The sequence below is a fragment of the Biomphalaria glabrata genome, chromosome 7 (assembly GCF_947242115.1).
Source record: "Biomphalaria glabrata chromosome 7, xgBioGlab47.1, whole genome shotgun sequence".
In the NCBI taxonomy this organism is placed as follows: domain Eukaryota; kingdom Metazoa; phylum Mollusca; class Gastropoda; family Planorbidae; genus Biomphalaria; species Biomphalaria glabrata.
The window spans coordinates 22,891,854-22,911,662 of NC_074717.1; the positions used below are offsets into that span (position 1 = coordinate 22,891,854).

A 19,809-nucleotide genomic window follows, 5' to 3' on the forward strand; every position below is an offset into this window, starting at 1 on the left:
GAAAGTCCATAGAATTTCTTTCCCTAAATTGGAGTAAGCTTCTTTTGTGACCCAGTCCAATACTAGAAGGATCAGGAGTGGTGAATTGTGACTGGAAAGTCCTCCGACAATTTGCCACTGTGGGCTACTTGGCAGGTGAAACCATCATAATGGTTTTTAATCATTGTTATTGTTTTTTTGGGATCCCGTAGTGTCTCATTGAGGCCCAGATAGAGACTCTGTCAATACTATCAAAGGCCTTTCAAAGTCGTATTTCAGTGTTCTAGTTGGTCTCTTTCTTGTTAGTAATAATAGATCTAGATGCACATTAGATCCAAATAGTGGTCAGATCAGCCTAAAACATTATAGGTGTTAAATATTTATTAACCATAAAGATCGGCCAACACAATGGCCAGCCGACGCCCATAGTTGTTAGGTGCCCACCAAAGCGGGGTGCATGATATCACCTGGGCTCGGACGTCAGTCACATTGCCCTTTCGTAATGTCACTCTAATTTCCATTTCCCGGTGAACATTGAAAGATCTTGAGGTACAAATAAAAAAGGTTTTGGCCTGTATGAATAATTAAAATCTGAAGTAATTCGGGCATTTCAATGATTTGTAGGAAAAGCGATTGAGTGTGATATGGCTTAACTTGTGCCTTAAGTAAACTATGGCTTCCATCAGTCGCGAAGCGACCATTAATCAATTCCTTTCTATGATATGGATGCCTGGACATTAACTATGGTTGGAACGATGTCGCCCACACAGCAGTTCCCACCTACTCGTGCAGCTGATGTATTCAAAGGAACGGCAAGTGCCGATATAGTTTAGCATCAGCTGCGTCGCAAGCTGTGATAGGGTGTAGCACTTTGTGTTGCAAACTGCCTTAGACTCCCCGGCTCCTAATATTTTTTAAATGAATGTTTTTCCTTGTCCAAATTCTCGGTTACACCTAGTAGTCAATTGCCATGTGTACATTTTCTGTAGAATGACCTGGCAATCATCACATCATCTATCACACAGTTCTACCACATGTAGATGTGGTTAAGTAGAAACAACCTGTAGCAGTTTTGTAAAGGTTGAGTGACTGTTGATCAGCAGTACCTATATCTGTTCGAATAGATTAACGACAGGACTCTTGTCCCAAGAAAATGTGTGTGTATATATATATCATAAGAATCAAAACTGTATAGACGTTTACATTGCTACGGCAAATAGTTTCAAACTGTCCCCATTGAAATCAAATGAAAACAACACTGCTAACCTGCGACCTATTTAGTAGGAACCAACTCCCTTGAAAGTAAGCGCACTAAAAAGAACCCATCTGAACAGTTTGATAGAGTTGTAAGAAATACTTTTGGCTGGCTCTTCTAATGAATTATGGCTAACTATTATTCTGTTTTGTTTAGATTCGTTTCCACCGCCTTCAATTATTGATATGTTAATAAGATAGTCGCCGCCGATTGTTTTGTTTGTGTGGGTCACTTAGTAAACTGGTCAAGTTAGGGTCGGGGAACTGTCAAAGTGAGCGCGCGGGGAGAATGAGATGGATGGGTCCAGCGGGCAGACAGTCCTCTCATCAAACACGGACTTTGAAAACCTCTGACCCGTTCACGGATTGATGGCAAACACGTTGCTGGGGTGTTTTTTTTTTTCACACCGAGTATCTAATTAAAACCTTACAGACAAATGAAATGATCCAATAGACAGACAGGGGGCTCTCCCTGGTCCACATCCACCTTTAGGACTCTACATCTGTGTGCTCGCGTGACTCCATCCTATTATAAGCATTAGGAGGAGGTGGGTAGGTGAAAAGACTAGAAATTGTTCACTCGTGCCTGATCCAAGAACTTGTCGTTTGTAGTCTTTTGTTGTTGTTTTCCGCGACCCCTCCTTCCTTTTTGTGTGAAATCTTGTTTCTCTGATCTTTCCGGTGATGGTGCTCTGGTAGAAGTGATAGAGTGAGGAGCGTTCACTAGTTTGTTGATTTCGTCTCCCAGTGGGCAGATTGAGTTAGCGGGCTGTCCGGCTCTAATGCGTTTCTGCGTCTGTCCACACCTAGAGTCTTTTGTTTCTGTCCAGCCTAGTACTTAGTTTTGTACGGTTTCACTCACCGGAACAAATGTAGACAAATCACTTTCGACTTTCTTCAAAGGAAAAAAATGGTCGACTATGGTATGGACATTGACACCGCCCCCACCCCCTTTTTTTTTCTATTCCGATTGTAGAAAAGAGAAGTATGAACCAGAAGTATCTAACGAGTTTAACAAGTCAACAAAATATGGCGCCATGTGTGCAGGGGCGTATGTCTGCCATGGAGTCGTGTGTCTTGCCCCCTTCACAAATGTACTTGTGTTTTTCATGGGCCTATCTTACAAATGTAGCGACATTGTAGCACATCGTCTCCGTGTGTGGGGGGAAGAGGGGGCTCCATTCGATTCTTTTGTTGTAAACACAGCGCCCTACGTCTGCACAGTGTCAACCCAAACACAATAGGAATGAAACGATTTTCTTTTAATATCTTGGACATTTTTTTTTTTTGTTGTTCAAACGAGGGCAGAAAAAAAAACCGAAAGAAATATTCCCACTTTCTGTCAGCTACTGGTTAATGAACCTATTGTCGATAATTCACTATCAAGGGGGTATCACTAGCATTGAGTGTCCTTCATCGTCTTGTACCGTCACAGTAATCTCCCCCTGGAAGAGGACTTTTTTTTTGACAGATGGCGTGAGAGGTGTGAGAGGCGGCCAGACAAGAATTGTACTTTTTATTCACTAATCTTTTGCTTGGAGAGTGCCAATTTTTTTCTCTCTGTCTTGCAGACGGCGGGTCGTTGATTGTTTCAAATGGTCATCTCGAGGGCCAGACAGAAGGAGGGAAAATGGTGTTTCTGCAGGGCGAAAGAAAACGATAGATGGAACTGTTTTTTTTTTCCTCCCCAACCGTCTCTAGTCGTTTGTTTAAAAAAAAATGTCTGAATGCAGGCGTTGTGTCCTGCTGCATGTTTCTTGACCCTCGTTCAGTCTCGCTTTTCTTAGCGCTCGCACGCGACTGCAGCTTTGATAATTAGCAAAATATGGAGGCGCGAGAGGTCATGTCCTCGGAATTTGTGACCTTGATTGACAACCTATGTGTTTGTGTCTGTGTGAAAGTCCTGTTGGAGGGAGGATGGGGAGGGGTGTATTTTGTTCTTAAGATCGCGGGTAAAAAAGATGTGACGGGATCCACTTGATCGTTAGCCCCCCCACCCCCTTATTTTTTTAAAGAAACTATTTTGTCCGTCTCCTTTTGTTGTTTTTTGTTCGTTTGTCGTTTGGTTTGCCGCTTTGTTTTTAAAGTAAACAAAGAGCGTCTAGGACAAACTCTAGTTGCTATGGTAACTGATACGTGTGCATGTATCAATAACTTGTTTCTCCTTGGAAAAAACAAAAGGTCACTTTTAAAGCCATCCCATTGACCTGGTTGCTCGACATTCTAGATTTGACCTCACCCCCACCCCCATCAAATGATCTTTCTGGTGAGTCGAATTTAATGTGACTATGTACGTTGTGCACCATCAGGCCCGGTCTTTGAATTCCAAGAATCGGTTTCTAGTGTCGCTATTTTTTTTCAGTAAAACTTTAACGCCATCAGCAGACGATTTAAATCAAGATTATATTTTAAAATATTTAGAAATATTTAAGACATCATTTTGTTTTCATAGGCCAAAGTGATACAATTGCAAAGATTCATTTCGCGTTGTAAAAGTTTTTTTTTTGTAAAATGTATTAGAAGTTTGGGATGTTCCTTCAGAGTTGAAGATAATCTACTTCCTAGTCGAAACCTCCCGCTGGACGACGGGGTGGCAGCGAGCAGGGTACTTTCACAAACTTATAGCGGCTTTCCCCCTTACGAGGGCGCTAAAAAAGTTATTTTTAATTAGAATTGTTTTTTAAAGTTCTGTAATTGTATTTTTTTTCCCGGAACTATATCGGAAAGTTAATTGATTTCTTGACATTATTATAATCATGAATACTTTCACACTAAAGTACCACCGCCCAATTACAAGTCTTCTTTGACATTGGCAACTCTTTGGTTCCTCAATTCTACATTTCTACTCTAAAACATAGTAGCTTTGCTCTGCACTCTTCAACAGAACAGATAATCCTGTTGACACTTTACTCAGTTTAATCAGCCAGCACATACGCACATTTTTCCTTGTTCCTCTAATCATCTATTTCCTTTTTTTTTTTGTTGTTTGTTCACCATCGTACAAGTTTTCGTCTTAGAAAAACAAACCGGAAGAGTATGTAAGAGAATAGGTCTAATACTTAACACACACATATTTAGCCTTTAAAAGGTGACAATGAAAACAAGTCATCTATTGTTTTAATCAATTCCTATTTTATGAAGCTGGTGCTGGTCTAGAAGTTCTCATACTTTACATTTCTTGTAATGCTTTTAATTGCCGAGTGTTTTTTTTTCCAATGAGTTTCACACAATCATGAATCTAGAATCTCGTCTAGTAGTTTACATTTGTATATTTCCAAATATTCGTGGATCTTACATTTGCAGTACATCAGCAGTCTAATCAAAGTAGACACTGAACCTACAAGTCTACACGTTGCGCATCATGTTTTACTCAACTCTTTATTGAATAATAGAAAGAAACAGCCGAGTGAATGCGGTAATTCCCGCTGAAGAGGGTGTGACGTGTCGTCAAAAACATCTTTTTGGTGACGTCATTCAGAACAATTTTATCGATAAAAGACGTAAGCCAAATTTAATTTCAGTTGATTAAATAATTCTGAAAAATAATTATAACAGTCAAACCAGAGTTTTCACTGTCGCCAATAAGCTAGTGATTTTTTTCCCCATACTGTCAAATATCTAAAAAAAATAATCCTTAGAGCCGTTTTCAAAATACAAGAACTATTGGCCTTGTGACTCGGTTAATACTTAGTGTATAAACTTGTTTCGAGGAACGTGACCAATAGATTTGTTTTTTTTTACTTTATCTAAGCTAATAGAATCTACATCGAGTGCAGAAAGAAGGGTGTGTGTGTGTTACCCACTCTTCGCCCGTGGGAAGGGGGGGGGCATACATTTCTGACCTATGTAGTGCTGAAAAAATTATCGAGTTCAGCGCTTCCTTACGTGCAAAATCCTGAAGTCTCGAAGGGCCGGATATGGTCCGCGTGTTGTAAGTTTGGCATCACTGTCTTATTTTTTTACACGGTGTATTCACGGTTGCAATCAATGTTGGTTTTTAAATTCCATATCCGAACTATTATACCAGAATCTTGGCTTATATAAAGGTTGGTCTAACACTGTCCTCTCTTGGACTCGGTTGTAGAGAAGTGAAAGATGTTTGGACCAGAACACTGTAGCTTATGTAGTATTGTTTGGTTCTGGGATCATAGCATGAGAGTATTGTTTGGTTCTGGGATCATAGCATGAGAGTATTGTTTGGTTCTGGGATCATAGCATGAGAGTATTGTTTGGTTCTGGGATCATAGCATGAGAGTATTGTTTGGTTCTGGGATCATAGCATGAGAGTATTGTTTGGTTCTGGGATCATAGCATGAAAGTATTGTTTGGTTCTGGGAGCATAGCATGAGAGTATTGTTTGGTTCTGGGATCATAGCATGAGAGTATTGCTTGGTTCTGGGATCATAGCATGAGATTATTGTTTGGTTCTGGGATCAGGCCATGAGAGTAGTGTTTGGTTCTTGGATCAGGCCATGAGAGTAGTGTTTGGTTCTTGGATCAGGCCATGAGAGTAATTTTTGGTTCTGGGATCAGGCCATGAGAGTAGTGTTTGGTTCTTGGATCAGGCCATGAGAGTAATTTTTGGTTCTGGGATCAGGCCATGAGAGTAATTTTTGGTTCTTGGATCAGGCCATGAGAGTAGTGTTTGGTTCTTGGATCAGGCCATGAGAGTAATTTTTGGTTCTGGGATCAGGCCATGAGAGTATTGTTTGGTTCTTGGATCAGGCCATGAGAGTAATTTTTGGTTCTGGGATTAGACCATGAGAGTATTGTTTGGTTCTGGGATTAGACCATGAGAGTATTGTTTGGTTCTGGGATTAGACCATGAGAGTATTGTTTGGTTCTAGGATCAGGCCATGAGAGTATTGTTTGGTTCTGGGATTAGACCATGAGAGTATTGTTTGGTTCTGGGATTAGACCATGAGAGTATTGTTTGGTTCTAGGATCAGGCCATGAGAGTATTGTTTGGTTCTGGGATCATAGCATGAGAGTATTGTTTGGTTCTGGGATTAGACCATGAGAGTATTGTTTGGTTCTAGGATCAGGCCATGAGAGTATTGTTTGGTTCTAGGATAAGGCCATGAGAGTATTGTTTGGTTCTGGGATCATAGCATGAGAGTATTGTTTGGTTCTGGGATCATAGCATGAGAGTATTGTTTGGTTCTAGGATCAGGCCATGAGAGTATTGTTTGGTTCTGGGATCATAGCATGAGAGTATTGTTTGGTTCTGGGATCATAGCATGAGAGTATTGTTTGGTTCTGGGATTAGAAAGTATTGTCTTGTCAACAAGGACTATAAATCTTTGCCTATCAAAAAGCTTTTCTAAACTGGCTGCGAATGGAATCCCAGACTATTTTCGGACACAATACGAGAGTGTGTAAAATAGGAATCAATTCTTGTCAGCTCCAATAGCAAGGCGAACTATAAATAGAACTTTATCCAAATCAAGAACACCTATAGATTACAGACAACAAAAAAACATGGCTTTTGTTTTCTCTGGTATCAAATGTCTTGTAAAGAATATGACGGAAATGTCATCTCTTTGTGGTCGTAACACGGAACTCGCTTTCTTGTTCTACTGGACCTTCACTACATTATTATTGTCGGGACTTACATTCAACGCAACAAGAAACAGAATTGTATTAGACTCCGAGTAGAGTCTTCATTTGTGTTCCTAGTTTAGTGTTGCAATGACATGAGCAGACACAGCTCTCTTCTAAAAAAAAAACAAAAAACAACACGATATTGTTCGAAAAGTTGTTGTGCATGTTGTGATAAGTTTTACTGGCACAGTTTTATTTTTGAAAGTGATATGTAAATAGTTTCAACTTGGAATAGAAATTTTTTCCCCGCAGTTCGGCATCAGCTACTAAGTGCAAGTGCACCATTAGGCCTTCATCAAGTTGTTTGTAGCGATGTGAGTCACTGATGAGAGCAACCTCAGAGTTGAGAATGCTCGGCTTGTATACCTCAATATACCTCGACGTTTAGCTTCAAGTTACTTTCGGAGACCTGAGTGTCAGGCACTGAGATGCTCTCTACGGCAACATTATTTGATTCACTTACTTTGTCTCACTTAGAGACTTATTGATTGTCAGGCGAGCCTCTCTGCGATAAATGTTAGCTCCGTCTGATATTTGTTAGCTCCTGTTTGAACTTCTTCAATGACACCTGAACATCTCGTGTGTTTCTGGCCATTACAATTCATTAAGTCCAACATGAGGGAAATACGAAGCCTTGATATTTGTCAGACATCCGATTAGAGAAAAGAAAGAGACCTTAAAGACTTTACAGAACAACAATGACCTGGGAACAATGACGCTGATAATAGCACTAGATACATCTCAAGGCAGGATGCAATAGTACATAATAGATGTGAACACTTCCTTTTTATAGTTACATTTAGTCCATTGGTAGTTTGACTTTTTATGTGTTTTATATTTATGACTTTAATCTCTATTAGTAAAGATTGAAGATAACCAATAGAGGCTCTAGACAGATTTGAAAAGGATTGAAACCGTAGCTATGGACGTGACACAATGAGGTCGCATCCTAGTCAATGATTGAAACCTGAACCTATTTCCCCTTCAAAGGAATATAATTGAACTTACATGCTCATGTATTCACGTGACATCAAATTCCAACTTGAAGAGTTTTCTGTTCTGCAAATATTAATCAATTTTTAGAAGAAAAAAAAAGGGGGTCAAATATTCAAATAGATCAAAATGAGAGAATTCTGATTTTTTTAAAATGTGATTCATCCTTAAATCAATGACATGCGCAATCAAATGGTCACAATAAAAAAAAAAAAAAACATCTTTGAAGTCATGTTTATGTCACCACACACCCACACACCATGTGTGAGTTAGTTACTGCGTGCATACAAAGCTATTTCAAACAAACTACATATCTATTGGTATCACACACTACTCAGGACTCGAGTCATTCATGTAGATCATGAAATGTGTTGAGGTGTGAAAGTAAAAAAAAAAAAAAAAGCTAGATCTAGGTAGTTCAACACAGTCTGGCGTCCCAAGTGCATTGCTGTAGTTTTGTGACATTTGAGCACTTTGCAACAACGACTATTTCACTGTATATATTTATTTCCGTCACAGGCATTTCTCCAAGAACTAGAATACGTGTCAATTCCTTTGTAGATTATTTACAGACATTTTCTCATGGTTATAAAATGCATGTCTATACTTGCAGACGATTCTTTCACTTTTCCCTAAGATAATGGAGTCTCCAAACACAAGCGTCCTGTTGCTATGGTGACGAGGTGATGGATGCTTCCCCTTGTGTTTGTGAATGATGATATTGTTGAACTTGTCCAGGTCAGGCTTGATGTTCTATCTGGCAGCACCTTCGTGGCCATGAATGGAGATCTGCAGTGGTCAGGGTCAAGCCATTCCGTCTTGGGCTGTCCGTCCGTGCATGTAGCGGGGCACATGTCAGCAATTAGCGGCATCAAACATTGAACAAACACGCACTCGCCCCAGTACATCTCGCAGATGGCCAGTCCCACCCCACCCCCCACCATGTTTTTTTTTTCTCCATGTATTTTTTTGTTGGACTTGTGTTTTAAAGACTAAAGTGTAGTAGTCCATCTAAATAGTTCAGGTCTCAGCATTGTTGATAAATGTCTTGGATTGGTTGGTTGTCAACTGTCTTCTTATTCTTCTGGAAGAAGAGGTGGATTTAGTCGTTGATAAATGTTGCTGTACATTGGATGAACACAAGATTGTATTATTTATATTTGTCCTCTGGTTGTTCTTGTCCTTTATAGGAACCAATCGTTGTCCTTGTCCTCTAGAAACAAATCGTTGTCCTTGTCCTCTCTAGAAACAAATCGTTGTCCTTGTCCTCTCTAGAAACAAATCGTTGTCCTTGTCCTCTCTAGAAACAAATCGTTGTGCTTGTCCTCTCTAGAAACAAATCGTTGTCCTTGTCCTCTCTAGAAACAAATCGTTGTCCTTGTCCTCTCTAGAAACAAATCGTTGTCCTTGTCCTCTCTAGAAACAAATCGTTGTCCTTGTCCTCCCTAGAAACATATTGTTGTCCTTGTCCTCTCTAGAAACAAATCGTTGTCCTTGTCCTCCCTAGAAACAAATCGTTGTCCTTGTCCTCTCTAGAAACAAATCGTTGTCCTTGTCCTCTCTAGAAACAAATCGTTGTCCTTGTCCTCCCTAGAAACAAATCGTTGTCCTTGTCCTCTCTAGAAACAAATCGTTGTCCTTGTCCTCTCTAGAAACAAATCGTTGTCCTTGTCCTCTCTAGAAACAAATCGTTGTCCTTGTCCTCTCTAGAAACAAATCGTTGTCCTTGTCCTCCCTAGAAACAAATCGTTGTCCTTGTCCTCTCTAGAAACAAATCGTTGTCCTTGTCCTATTTAGAAACTAATTGTTGTTCTTGTCCTCTCTAGAAACAAATCGTTGTCCTTGTCCTCCCTAGAAACAAATCGTTGTCCTTGTCCTCTCTAGAAACAAATCGTTGTCCTTGTCCTATTTAGAAACTAATTGTTGTTCTTGTCCTCTCTAGAAACAAATCGTTGTCCTTGTCCTCCCTAGAAACAAATCGTTGTCCTTGTCCTCTCTAGAAACAAATCGTTGTCCTTGTCCTATTTAGAAACTAATTGTTGTTCTTGTCCTCTCTAGAAACAAATCGTTGTCCTTGTCCTCCCTAGAAACAAATCGTTGTCCTTGTCCTCTCTAGAAACAAATCGTTGTCCTTGTCCTATTTAGAAACTAATTGTTGTTCTTGCCCTATTTAGAAACAAATCGTCTTTAGGAACTTATCGCTGTCCTTGTCCTCTTTAGGAATAGGAACTTATCGCTGTCATTGTCCTCTTTAGGAACTTATCGTTGTCCTTGTCCTCTTTAGGAACTTATCGCTGTCCTTGTCCTCTTTAGGAACGTATCGCCGTCCTTGTCCTCTTTAGGAAAAAAATCTAAAACACGACAAATCGTTCACAATTTTTTCATCCTACAACTGGTTCACTGACAATTGGTTCACTGACTAATGGGTCACTGGATAGTAACATATATTGTTAATATTCTCGTTGCATGTTTAATATAGAATCATTTGGGAGGACGATTATGGAAAGAGGTGGGTGGACTCTGGGAGGGATGTGTAATTACTTGAGTAGCGATGCGGAGACCAGATAACAATGCTGACTGAAAGATCTTTTTGAGTTCCGTGTGTTCTACTGGTCGCTGCTCGTCGAGTCTTCTCTATGTTCTACTGGTCGCTGCTCGTCGAGTCTTCTCTATGTTCTACTGGTCGCTGCTCGTCGAGTCTTCTCTATGTTCTACTGGTTGCTGCTCGTCGAGTCTTCTCTATGTTCTACTGGTCGCTGCTCGTCGAGTCTTCTCTATGTTCTACTGGTCGCTGCTCGTCGAGTCCTCCTCCGGACTTCTCTATGTTCTACTGGTCGCTGCTCGTCGAGTCCTCCTCCGGACTTCTCTATGTTCTACTGGTCGCTGCTCGTCGAGTCTTCTCTATGTTCTACTGGTCGCTGCTCGTCGAGTCTTCTCTATGTTCTACTGGTCGCTGCTCGTCGAGTCTTCTCTATGTTCTACTGGTCGCTGCTCGTCGAGTCTTCTCTATGTTCTACTGGTCGCTGCTCGTCGAGTCTTCTCTATGTTCTACTGGTCGCTGCTCGTCGAGTCCTCCTCCGGACTTCTCTATGTTCTACTGGTCGCTGCTCGTCGAGTCCTCCTCCGGACTTCTCTATGTTCTACTGGTTGCTGCTCGTCGAGTCTTCTCTATGTTCTACTGGTCGCTGCTCGTCGAGTCTTCTCTATGTTCTACTGGTCGCTGCTCGTCGAGTCTTCTCTATGTTCTACTGGTCGCTGCTCGTCGAGTCCTCCTCCGGACTTCTCTATGTTCTACTGGTCGCTGCTCGTCGAGTCCTCCTCCGGACTTCTCTATGTTCTACTGGTCGCTGCTCGTCGAGTCCTCCTCCGGACTTCTCTATGTTTCGTCATATTTTCTTCCCCTTTTCCTCTCAATAACATTGACACCTTGGTGCTGCTAGTATATATAATTAGTTTCAGTGCTAAAAAACCTTCAAACTCCAACTATGTTTCATTCGATTTTATAACTTGTACTTTTGTATTTTCATCGTAAACATTCATTTACATCTAATGAACCCGACTCCTATCAATCCGGACCCTGATTCACATCAGTGATGGTCCAAGTGTTAATTTCCACCTGATCTAGAACAACCATCGAGTTGTCCATCTTGTCCAGTTCATGCCGCCTGCTGGCAGAGATTGATTCTCCTTGTCTGTTTACTGATCACATCCCCTTCGTTTTTCTAAGTGTCCAACAATCACATTTTGTTGCGGTATACACGTCAGTACACGGTACACACGTCAGTACACGGTACACACGTCAGTACACGGTACATACGTCAGTACACGGTACATACGTCAGTACACGGTACATACGTCAGTACACGGTACACACGTCAGTACATGTCTTTGTAAACAAATATGAAATAGTTCCCTTAATATTTAGTCTCTTTCTCCAAAAGTATTTTTTTAGCGGCCCCCGAAAGGGGAAAAGACGCTATTAGTTTTGTGTGAAATGTCTGTCCGTCCGTCCCGTTTAGATCTCGTAAACTAGAAAAGATAGTGAAAATCCGACATACAATATTTTAAAGCTCTGATGCAACGGCTACTTTTTTTTTTTTTCTGAAAGCGAAAAATCTAATTTTTTAAATGCAAGCAGTTTTAAAAGAGAAAAAGCTATTTAGTATGCATAAGTTAGACCTAATTTAAAACGAATAGTATTCTTGTAAACTGCATTTTCTTAAACATTTTTCTTGTAATTTGCAGAAATATTTTTTTTATTTTATTTTTGAGGATTCGAATAAGAGATTGAGCCTTTTCAAAACAATTACATCAACCATAACACTTCAATTAGGCCAGGGGAGGCGTGGTAGCTGAGCGGTAAAGCGCTTGGCTTCCGATCCGGGGGTCCCGGGTTCGAATCCTGGTGAAGACTGGGATTTTCAACTTCGGAATCTTTGGGCGCCTCTGAGTCTACCCAGGTCTAATGGGTACCTGACATTAGTTGGGGAAAAGTAAAGGCGGTTGGTCGTTGTGCTGGCTACATGACACCCTCGTTAACCGTAGGCCACAAAAAGAGATGAACTTTACATCATCTGCCCTATAGACCACAAGGTCTGAAAGGGGAACTAGATAGGCAAGGTTCACATTTAACTTTGCATTCACTTGCACCTGCTGGACCGTTGGGGCACTACACAAGATCTGTCAACCTTCTTTCTCCATTCTTATCTCTCATTTGTCTTTGATATAATTTCATTCGGATGTTCTTTCTGAAAATATTGAAGCCTGCCTGGGTGGACCACTTCGGGGGCCGATTTTGAGTTTGTGTTTCCACACAAACTGTCTTTGTAACCTTGTTTTTTTTTAAGTTATTGTTATCTAATTATTATGACTCAAAGCACTTGCTCTATGTCTTGTCAATGCAAATTATCTTCACTTGGTTGTCAGTAACTCTGTGAGTCCAGCACTGATTCTATCCACTTGTCTGATCAACTTGACAGTTTCAAATGTGTTTCAATTTTGTTTCAGATCATAGAAGTGAACAGCATGAACAAAGTCAAGTTAAAATATTGGTAAGGCTTTGACTTTCTGACACAGTAACATACTGCTATCTTGATCGTTGTTTCTGACACAGTAACATACTGCTATCTTGATAGTTGTTCCTGACACAGTAACATACTGCTATCTTGATAGTTGCTCCTGACACAGTAACATACTGCTATCTTGATCGTTGCTTCTGACACAGTAACATACTGCTATCTTGATAGTTGTTCCTGACACAGTAACATACTGCTATCTTGATAGTTGCTCCTGACACAGTAACATACTGCTATCTTGATCGTTGTTCCTGACACAGTAACATACTGCTATCTTGATAGTTGCTCCTGACACAGTAACATACTGCTATCTTGATAGTTGTTCCTGACACAGTAACATACTGCTATCTTGATAGTTGTTTCTGACACAGTAACATACTGCTATCTTGATAGTTGCTCCTGACACAGTAACATACTGCTATCTTGATAGTTGTTCCTGACACAGTAACATACTGCTATCTTGACAGTTGCTCCTGACACTTTTACTAACATACTGCTATCTTGATAGTTGCTCCTGACACAGTAACATACTGCTATCTTGATAGTTGCTCCTGACACAGTAACATACTGCTATCTTGATAGTTGCTCCTGACACAGTAACATACTGCTATCTTGATAGTTGCTCCTGACACAGTAACATACTGCTATCTTGATAGTTGCTCCTGACACAGTAACATACTGCTATCTTGATAGTTGCTCCTGACACAGTAACATACTGCTATCTTGATAGTTGTTCCTGACACAGTAACATACTGCTATCTTGATAGTTGTTCCTGACACAGTAACATACTGCTATCTTGATAGTTGTTCCTGACACAGTAACATACTGCTATCTTGATAGTTGCTCCTGACACAGTAACATACTGCTATCTTGATAGTTGCTCCTGACACAGTAACATACTGCTATCTTGATAGTTGCTCCTGACACAGTAACATACTGCTATCTTGATAGTTGCTCCTGACACAGTAACATACTGCTATCTTGATAGTTGCTCCTGACACAGTAACATACTGCTATCTTGATAGTTGTTCCTGACACAGTAACATACTGCTATCTTGATAGTTGTTCCTGACACAGTAACATACTGCTATCTTGATAGTTGTTCCTGACACAGTAACATACTACTATCTTGATAGTTTCTCCTGACACAGTAATATACTACTATACCTTATGTTAGGCATGAAACAAAAAAATTTAAGTTCAAATTAATTTGTAAAATGACACATTTGTTTTCTGTTCTGGCAGTGGAGTTCCATTTAACTCACCTCAAGTGAGGCCAACCATTGACCAGATTGATCAGTCGTTTGGTGCCACACATCCTGGAGGTGAGAACAGAATTATGTAGCTTAGTATTGTGTCACCATTGTCTAGAATTGTGTTAGCATTATCCTGTCAGCATTACTTAGTATCTTTTAGTGTTGTGTCAGCATTGTTTATTGTTGTTTCAGCATTATTTAGTATTGTGTCAGCATTGTTTAGTATTGTGTCAGCTGTTTCTAGAATTGTGTCAGCATTATTTAGTATTGTGTAAGTATCGTTTAGTGTTGCATCAGCATTGTTTATTGTTGCATCAGCATTGTTTAGTGTTGTGTCAGCATTGTTTAGTGTTGAGTAGTACCTGAGACTATATGTACTTTTGTTTTGTTTCAGTGTACATAGCAGAAAAGCAGCTCTTTGTGTTAAATTTTCGAGGTCTTTCTTTTGATTTCCCCATCAATTCCAGATATGAAGTAAGTTGATGTACAAAGCAAACAAACATTGTATTTAGGTTTTAATGCAGACAATTGTTTGTCACATCCAAGGGGGAGAGTCTTTATATCACTCTGTCTTGTCTCTGCAGCCCACCTATGCTCATGGCCTTGGTTCTCTCCAGTTTCCTAATGGCATGTCTCCAACAGTTGCCAGGATGTTCATTTACTCTGGCAACAGTTATGCTGATGCTAAGTAAGTCAAAATTCTTACCTCAGAGGTGACAGGTTTTTAATTGCAAGACTTAGTCATATCATTTTTGTATGATACAGTTAATGCATAAAACTAAGGTAGTCAGAATACCACAACTTGGCCTCGATGGTAGGGCTTACAATGAAGCTAATTTATATATGATTTCTTAAAGCAGGAAAAAGTATTTTGATTAAAGTGTACTTTTACATTTTTATATTATTTTTTTTTTTAAGTTAAGGAAGATAATTACTGTACTACAAACGTATTCTGCTGAAAAAGTTTTGTTTCTATTCAACAACCAGTTTTTTAATTTAAGAAGCAGTCTGCATGAGGAAGTGGGTACACTTAGGGAGCCACCACTTTACTGCACTTCATTGTACTACTGGGTAGGAGGTTGTTCCTTGGGTTGTTTTGGGCTTGTTGTATATACTTTATGTCACAATGAATGTCAACAAAAGTATCAATCAATTTACTTTGCCATGTTTGCTTTCTTGATACAGGGCCCCATCTTTACCTGTGACATGTTTCTATGGCAACTGTTTCTTGGACTGTCTGGAAGTGCTCAGAGATATTAATGTGACATCAGGACTTAAGTTTATTTTGGTCACTGAAGGTGAGAGGGTCACCTCTTAATGAAATTGGGAAGTTTAATTTCACCAACTTTTCTTTCATAACATTTCTTTTTTTTTCTCTATAGTCACTCTCCCCAGCGAATTGTTGTTTTAGAACATTATCTCTATAGTCACTCTCCCCAGCAAATTGTTGTTTTATAACATTATCTCTATAGTCACTCTCCCCAGCAAATTGTTGTTTTATAACATTATCTCAATAGTCACTCTCCCCAGCAAATTGTTGTTTTATAACATTATCTCTATAGTCACTCTCCTTAGCAAATTGTATTAAAACATTATCAACAAACATCTCTTCCACCTTCCACATACTTGTGGGACTATTAGTTGTCCTATAGACATGTGGGAATAAAATACTGTATTAGTTGTCCTATTGACCTGTGGGAATAAAATACTGTATTAGTTGTCCTATAGACCTGTGGGAATAAAATACTGTATTAGTTGTCCTATAGACACGTGGGAATAAAATACTGTATTAGTTGTCCTATAGACATTTGGGAATAAAATACTGTATTAGTTGTCCTATAGACATGTGGGAATAAAATACTGTATTAGTTGTCCTATAGACATGTGGGAATAAAATACTGTATTAGTTGTCCTATAGACATGTGGGAATAAAATACTGTATTAGTTGTCCTATAGACATGTGGGAATAAAATACTGTATCAGTTGTCCTATAGACGTGGGAATAAAATACTGTATAAGTTGTCCTATAGACACCTGGGAATAAAATACTGTATAAGTTGTCCTATAGACGTGGGAATAAAATACTGTATTAGTTGTCCTATAGACATGTGGGAATAAAATACTGTATCAGTTGTCCTATAGACGTGGGAATAAAATACTATATTAGTTGTCCTATAGACATGGGAATAAAATACTGTATTAGTTGTCCTATAGAGACGTGGGAATAAAATACTGTATTAGTTGTCCTATAGACATGTGGGAATAAAATACTGTATTAGTTGTCATATAGACATGTGGGAATAAAATACTGTACAAGTTGTCCTCTAGACATGTGGGAATAAAATACTGTATTAGTTGTCCTATAGACGTGTGGGAATAAAATACTGTATAAGTTGTCCTCTAGACATGTGGGAATAAAATACTGTATTAGTTGTCGTATAGACCTGTGGGAATAAAATACTGTATAAGTTGTCCTATCAACTATGTAATCAGTAGGAACATTTTGTTTTTTGGTATTATTTATTCAGGGACTATATTGTGGTTACTAGAGACTTCATTTTTTCTTTTTGTGTTCACTTCAGGTAATGTCCAGGGTAAACTTGTTGACTCCAATAAACAATCAGTGGAGAGGATTGTCAAATTTGGTGACTCTGTACAGGTAAATCATGTTAGTATAAACTTTGAAGTGTTAGCACAGACTAGACCACTTGTACCCTACATGACTTTGAATGTACAGCAAAAAAAAACATACTGTCAAAGTTATTTATCAATCAGTCGTAATTCATTAATTTTGTTTTAAATGGAACATGTGCTAAGCTAACAGAAGATAAGCCATGCAGAATTGAGAGATCTGGCAGCGATTGAATGGTGCTCTCCCCCCCAAAACAGGAATGGCACTGGACAAGATAGCAGACGCAGGAAAGTCTCAGGACCAGGAGAGTAACCAATTCAAAATAATTTGACTCAATAGAAGCAAAGTTTAACTTGTGCTGGGTTTATAGTCATACTGCTATGAGAGAGTTGTTTTGGGTTTATTGTGCTGGGTTTACAGTCATACTGCTTTTTGAGAGTTGTTTTGGGTTTATTTTACCTATCCTATTAAAAAATTATTGATTCAGAAGTCAGACTCGTTCTGAAGAACAAAACATCAGAGATTGCACTGCTTTTTTCAAAATTGTCTTTTTGTTGCTGCTACGCATTGTTAAGTTTTCTGTGTCATTTGTCTAAAGAAGTTCTAGACATTTGGAAAGAATGAAAGGAACATCACTCCTCAAATAGAGTGTGAAATAAACTGACTTCTCTACTCTGATTAATGGTGTAAATTAAAAAAAAAAATTGTTTTATTTTTTAACTGGAAGCAGTAATTTGTTTACAATTCATTTGACACAACTCTCAACAAATTGGAATTTTTAAAACTATTGAATGTTTTTTGTTTTTTTTTTAGTTTTTTTTTTTTGCTTTATGGTCAAAATGAGATGTAGTGTACAAGCATCCTGACCTATAATTAAATGCTATGCTTGAACTGGTTGTAGTATTCTATTTCTCTCCTTTGTCAACATGTCTCTTCCTCTAGGATGTTGTGAGTGCCTTAGGCTGTCCTAGTCGCAAGTTCTACAAGTCTGAGGACAAGATGCGCATCCATTTACCTGATGCTCATAAACACATCAGATCTCACAGTGCAGATTATTTTTTTAATTACTTCACTATGGGTGTGGTCAGTTGACTTTGTGTCTTCATGTTTCAGTAGAAAATAAGCTGTAGTTACATTCATTAAGAAGAAATACATTTAAAAACTGGAGGTTTATAAAGAATATATAGAAAAAACTCCCCAGGCTTGAGATTTGTAAGATAAGGGAAGATAAGCTTTGGGTAGAGAAGTAGATATTAAGAATTGTACAATAGCTATAGTAGAATAAAATAGTTTAAATGTTAGTGTAAAAATTATATTTAACATCTGCAGTGGGATATTGTTACTAGAACTAATCTTTTTGTATTATTCTATTTAACCTAACTTTATTATATAACCTAATTTGATTTTAGTTTAAAGGAAAATGAATGGTCTACAAAAGTGTAATAAATAAAATAAATCATTGAAGAAAATATTTCTTTTAACAAGTTTAAACTTCAGTACAGAAAAATAAAATATTTAAAAAATTCAGTAAAAAATTGATATACTGAAAGGTGTAACCTTATAACTCTACATTTAATCCATTAATATTGAAAAATCAGAAACATAAACACTATTTGTCACTTTAAATTTAATCAAAGATTAATAAAATGCACACAAAAAAAAAATATTTTTTTATATTTTGGGCCCATGATATAAACTAAAAAAGTGGAAGTGGAAACACAATGTTGTCATTATTTTAAGAAAAATCCTGGTCCTACCTCCAATTTACAACCAAAACAAGAACAATCACTCACACATGTGTAAAATAAAAAGAGAAATAAAAAAGTTTATAATGAAACAAAAGTTGTACTCGCTGAGCGCCACACTCTCCAGCACTAGCCAAGATACTCACTGAGCGCCACACTCTCCAGCACTAGCGAAGTTACTCACTGAGCGCCACACTCTCCAGCACTAGCGAAGTTACTCACTGAGCGCCACACTCTCCGGCACAAATGATTTCCTGTCTACAAAAATGTATTTGACTTTCATTCATCACTTATGAGATGAGGCTCTCTAAAATTAAACAGCAATTTGTAACAGTCCCCTTAAACACAATATAGGCTTTGTTTGTTTTATTTTAAAGTATTTTTTTATATTTGTCTTGTTTTGGGGTGTATTGATTCTTTCTGTTTGACTGCAGGACTTTCTGTTTGATGCTGTAACCCACAGGGTGAAGAAATTTGTCCTTCATACCAACTACCCTGGGGACTATAACTTTAACATGTAAGTTTAGTCATGGTGGACAAATCAGTGAGTATACTTTGAACTGGGATGTTATAACATGTGCCACAATGATTATTTGTTTGTATAAATTGCTTATTATTTCCATTTTACTTTTAAAAAATACTTAACTTGTGCAAGCTTCCAAGTAATAGCTCTGCCCAACAGAGTACAACTTTTCTGCTAACTTTTAGTCTTGCCTTTATGTTGTGACAAATTCATGACTTCAAACTGGCTTCTCATAGAAAAGATTTTATAGATTTCTCCCCCCTGTGCCCAGATAGAGGTTCTCAGAATTTACCTCCAGTTTTGAATTGAATGGGAAAGGTTTAGCCTTGTTGTTTTGTTTGTTGTTGTTTTTTTTACATTGTGTTTGACTTGTGAGCTGAATGACCTGGTTCAAAAATTGCTGTAATCAAGGATTTTTACTTGGTATTTTTATGACTTTTTATTTAACTTTCCCATAATCTAAAATCTTGACTGAGAGCTTCAGTGCTCTTTTGACTTGAAGATATTAAAGGCCGATCCAGTACTTTAATTACTTTAACTTTAATTAACTTCTTGAGGGAGAACCCAGTATTTTATTTACTTATGTTGTAAGACACACAAACATCTTCATCTCTATTTCCAGTTACTGCAGATGTGAGTTCAAGCTGCCCATCACCTTAGAAGGCCCCAGTAAAGCTGCTAGTCAATCTCAGTCCAGTATGCTGGATGATGAGCTGCTGGTGGTGACAGCATATTCAAAGGTGAACA

At 38.5% G+C, this 19,809-nt stretch overlaps 1 protein-coding gene across 1 annotated transcript in view; it reads left to right on the forward strand.

Moving 5' to 3' along the window:
• The window catches only part of LOC106050671 (phagosome assembly factor 1-like), a 35,395-nt gene that overhangs the window by 13,520 nt on the left and 2,066 nt on the right, over window positions 1-19,809 (forward strand). The window contains exons 4-12 of the mRNA XM_056035228.1: window positions 12,838-12,881; window positions 14,152-14,231; window positions 14,557-14,636; window positions 14,747-14,850; window positions 15,348-15,460; window positions 16,745-16,821; window positions 17,737-17,877; window positions 18,974-19,056; window positions 19,685-19,802. Coding sequence (XP_055891203.1) covers window positions 12,838-12,881; window positions 14,152-14,231; window positions 14,557-14,636; window positions 14,747-14,850; window positions 15,348-15,460; window positions 16,745-16,821; window positions 17,737-17,877; window positions 18,974-19,056; window positions 19,685-19,802 — 840 coding nt within the window. The remainder of the gene's footprint in view (window positions 1-12,837; window positions 12,882-14,151; window positions 14,232-14,556; window positions 14,637-14,746; window positions 14,851-15,347; window positions 15,461-16,744; window positions 16,822-17,736; window positions 17,878-18,973; window positions 19,057-19,684; window positions 19,803-19,809) is intronic.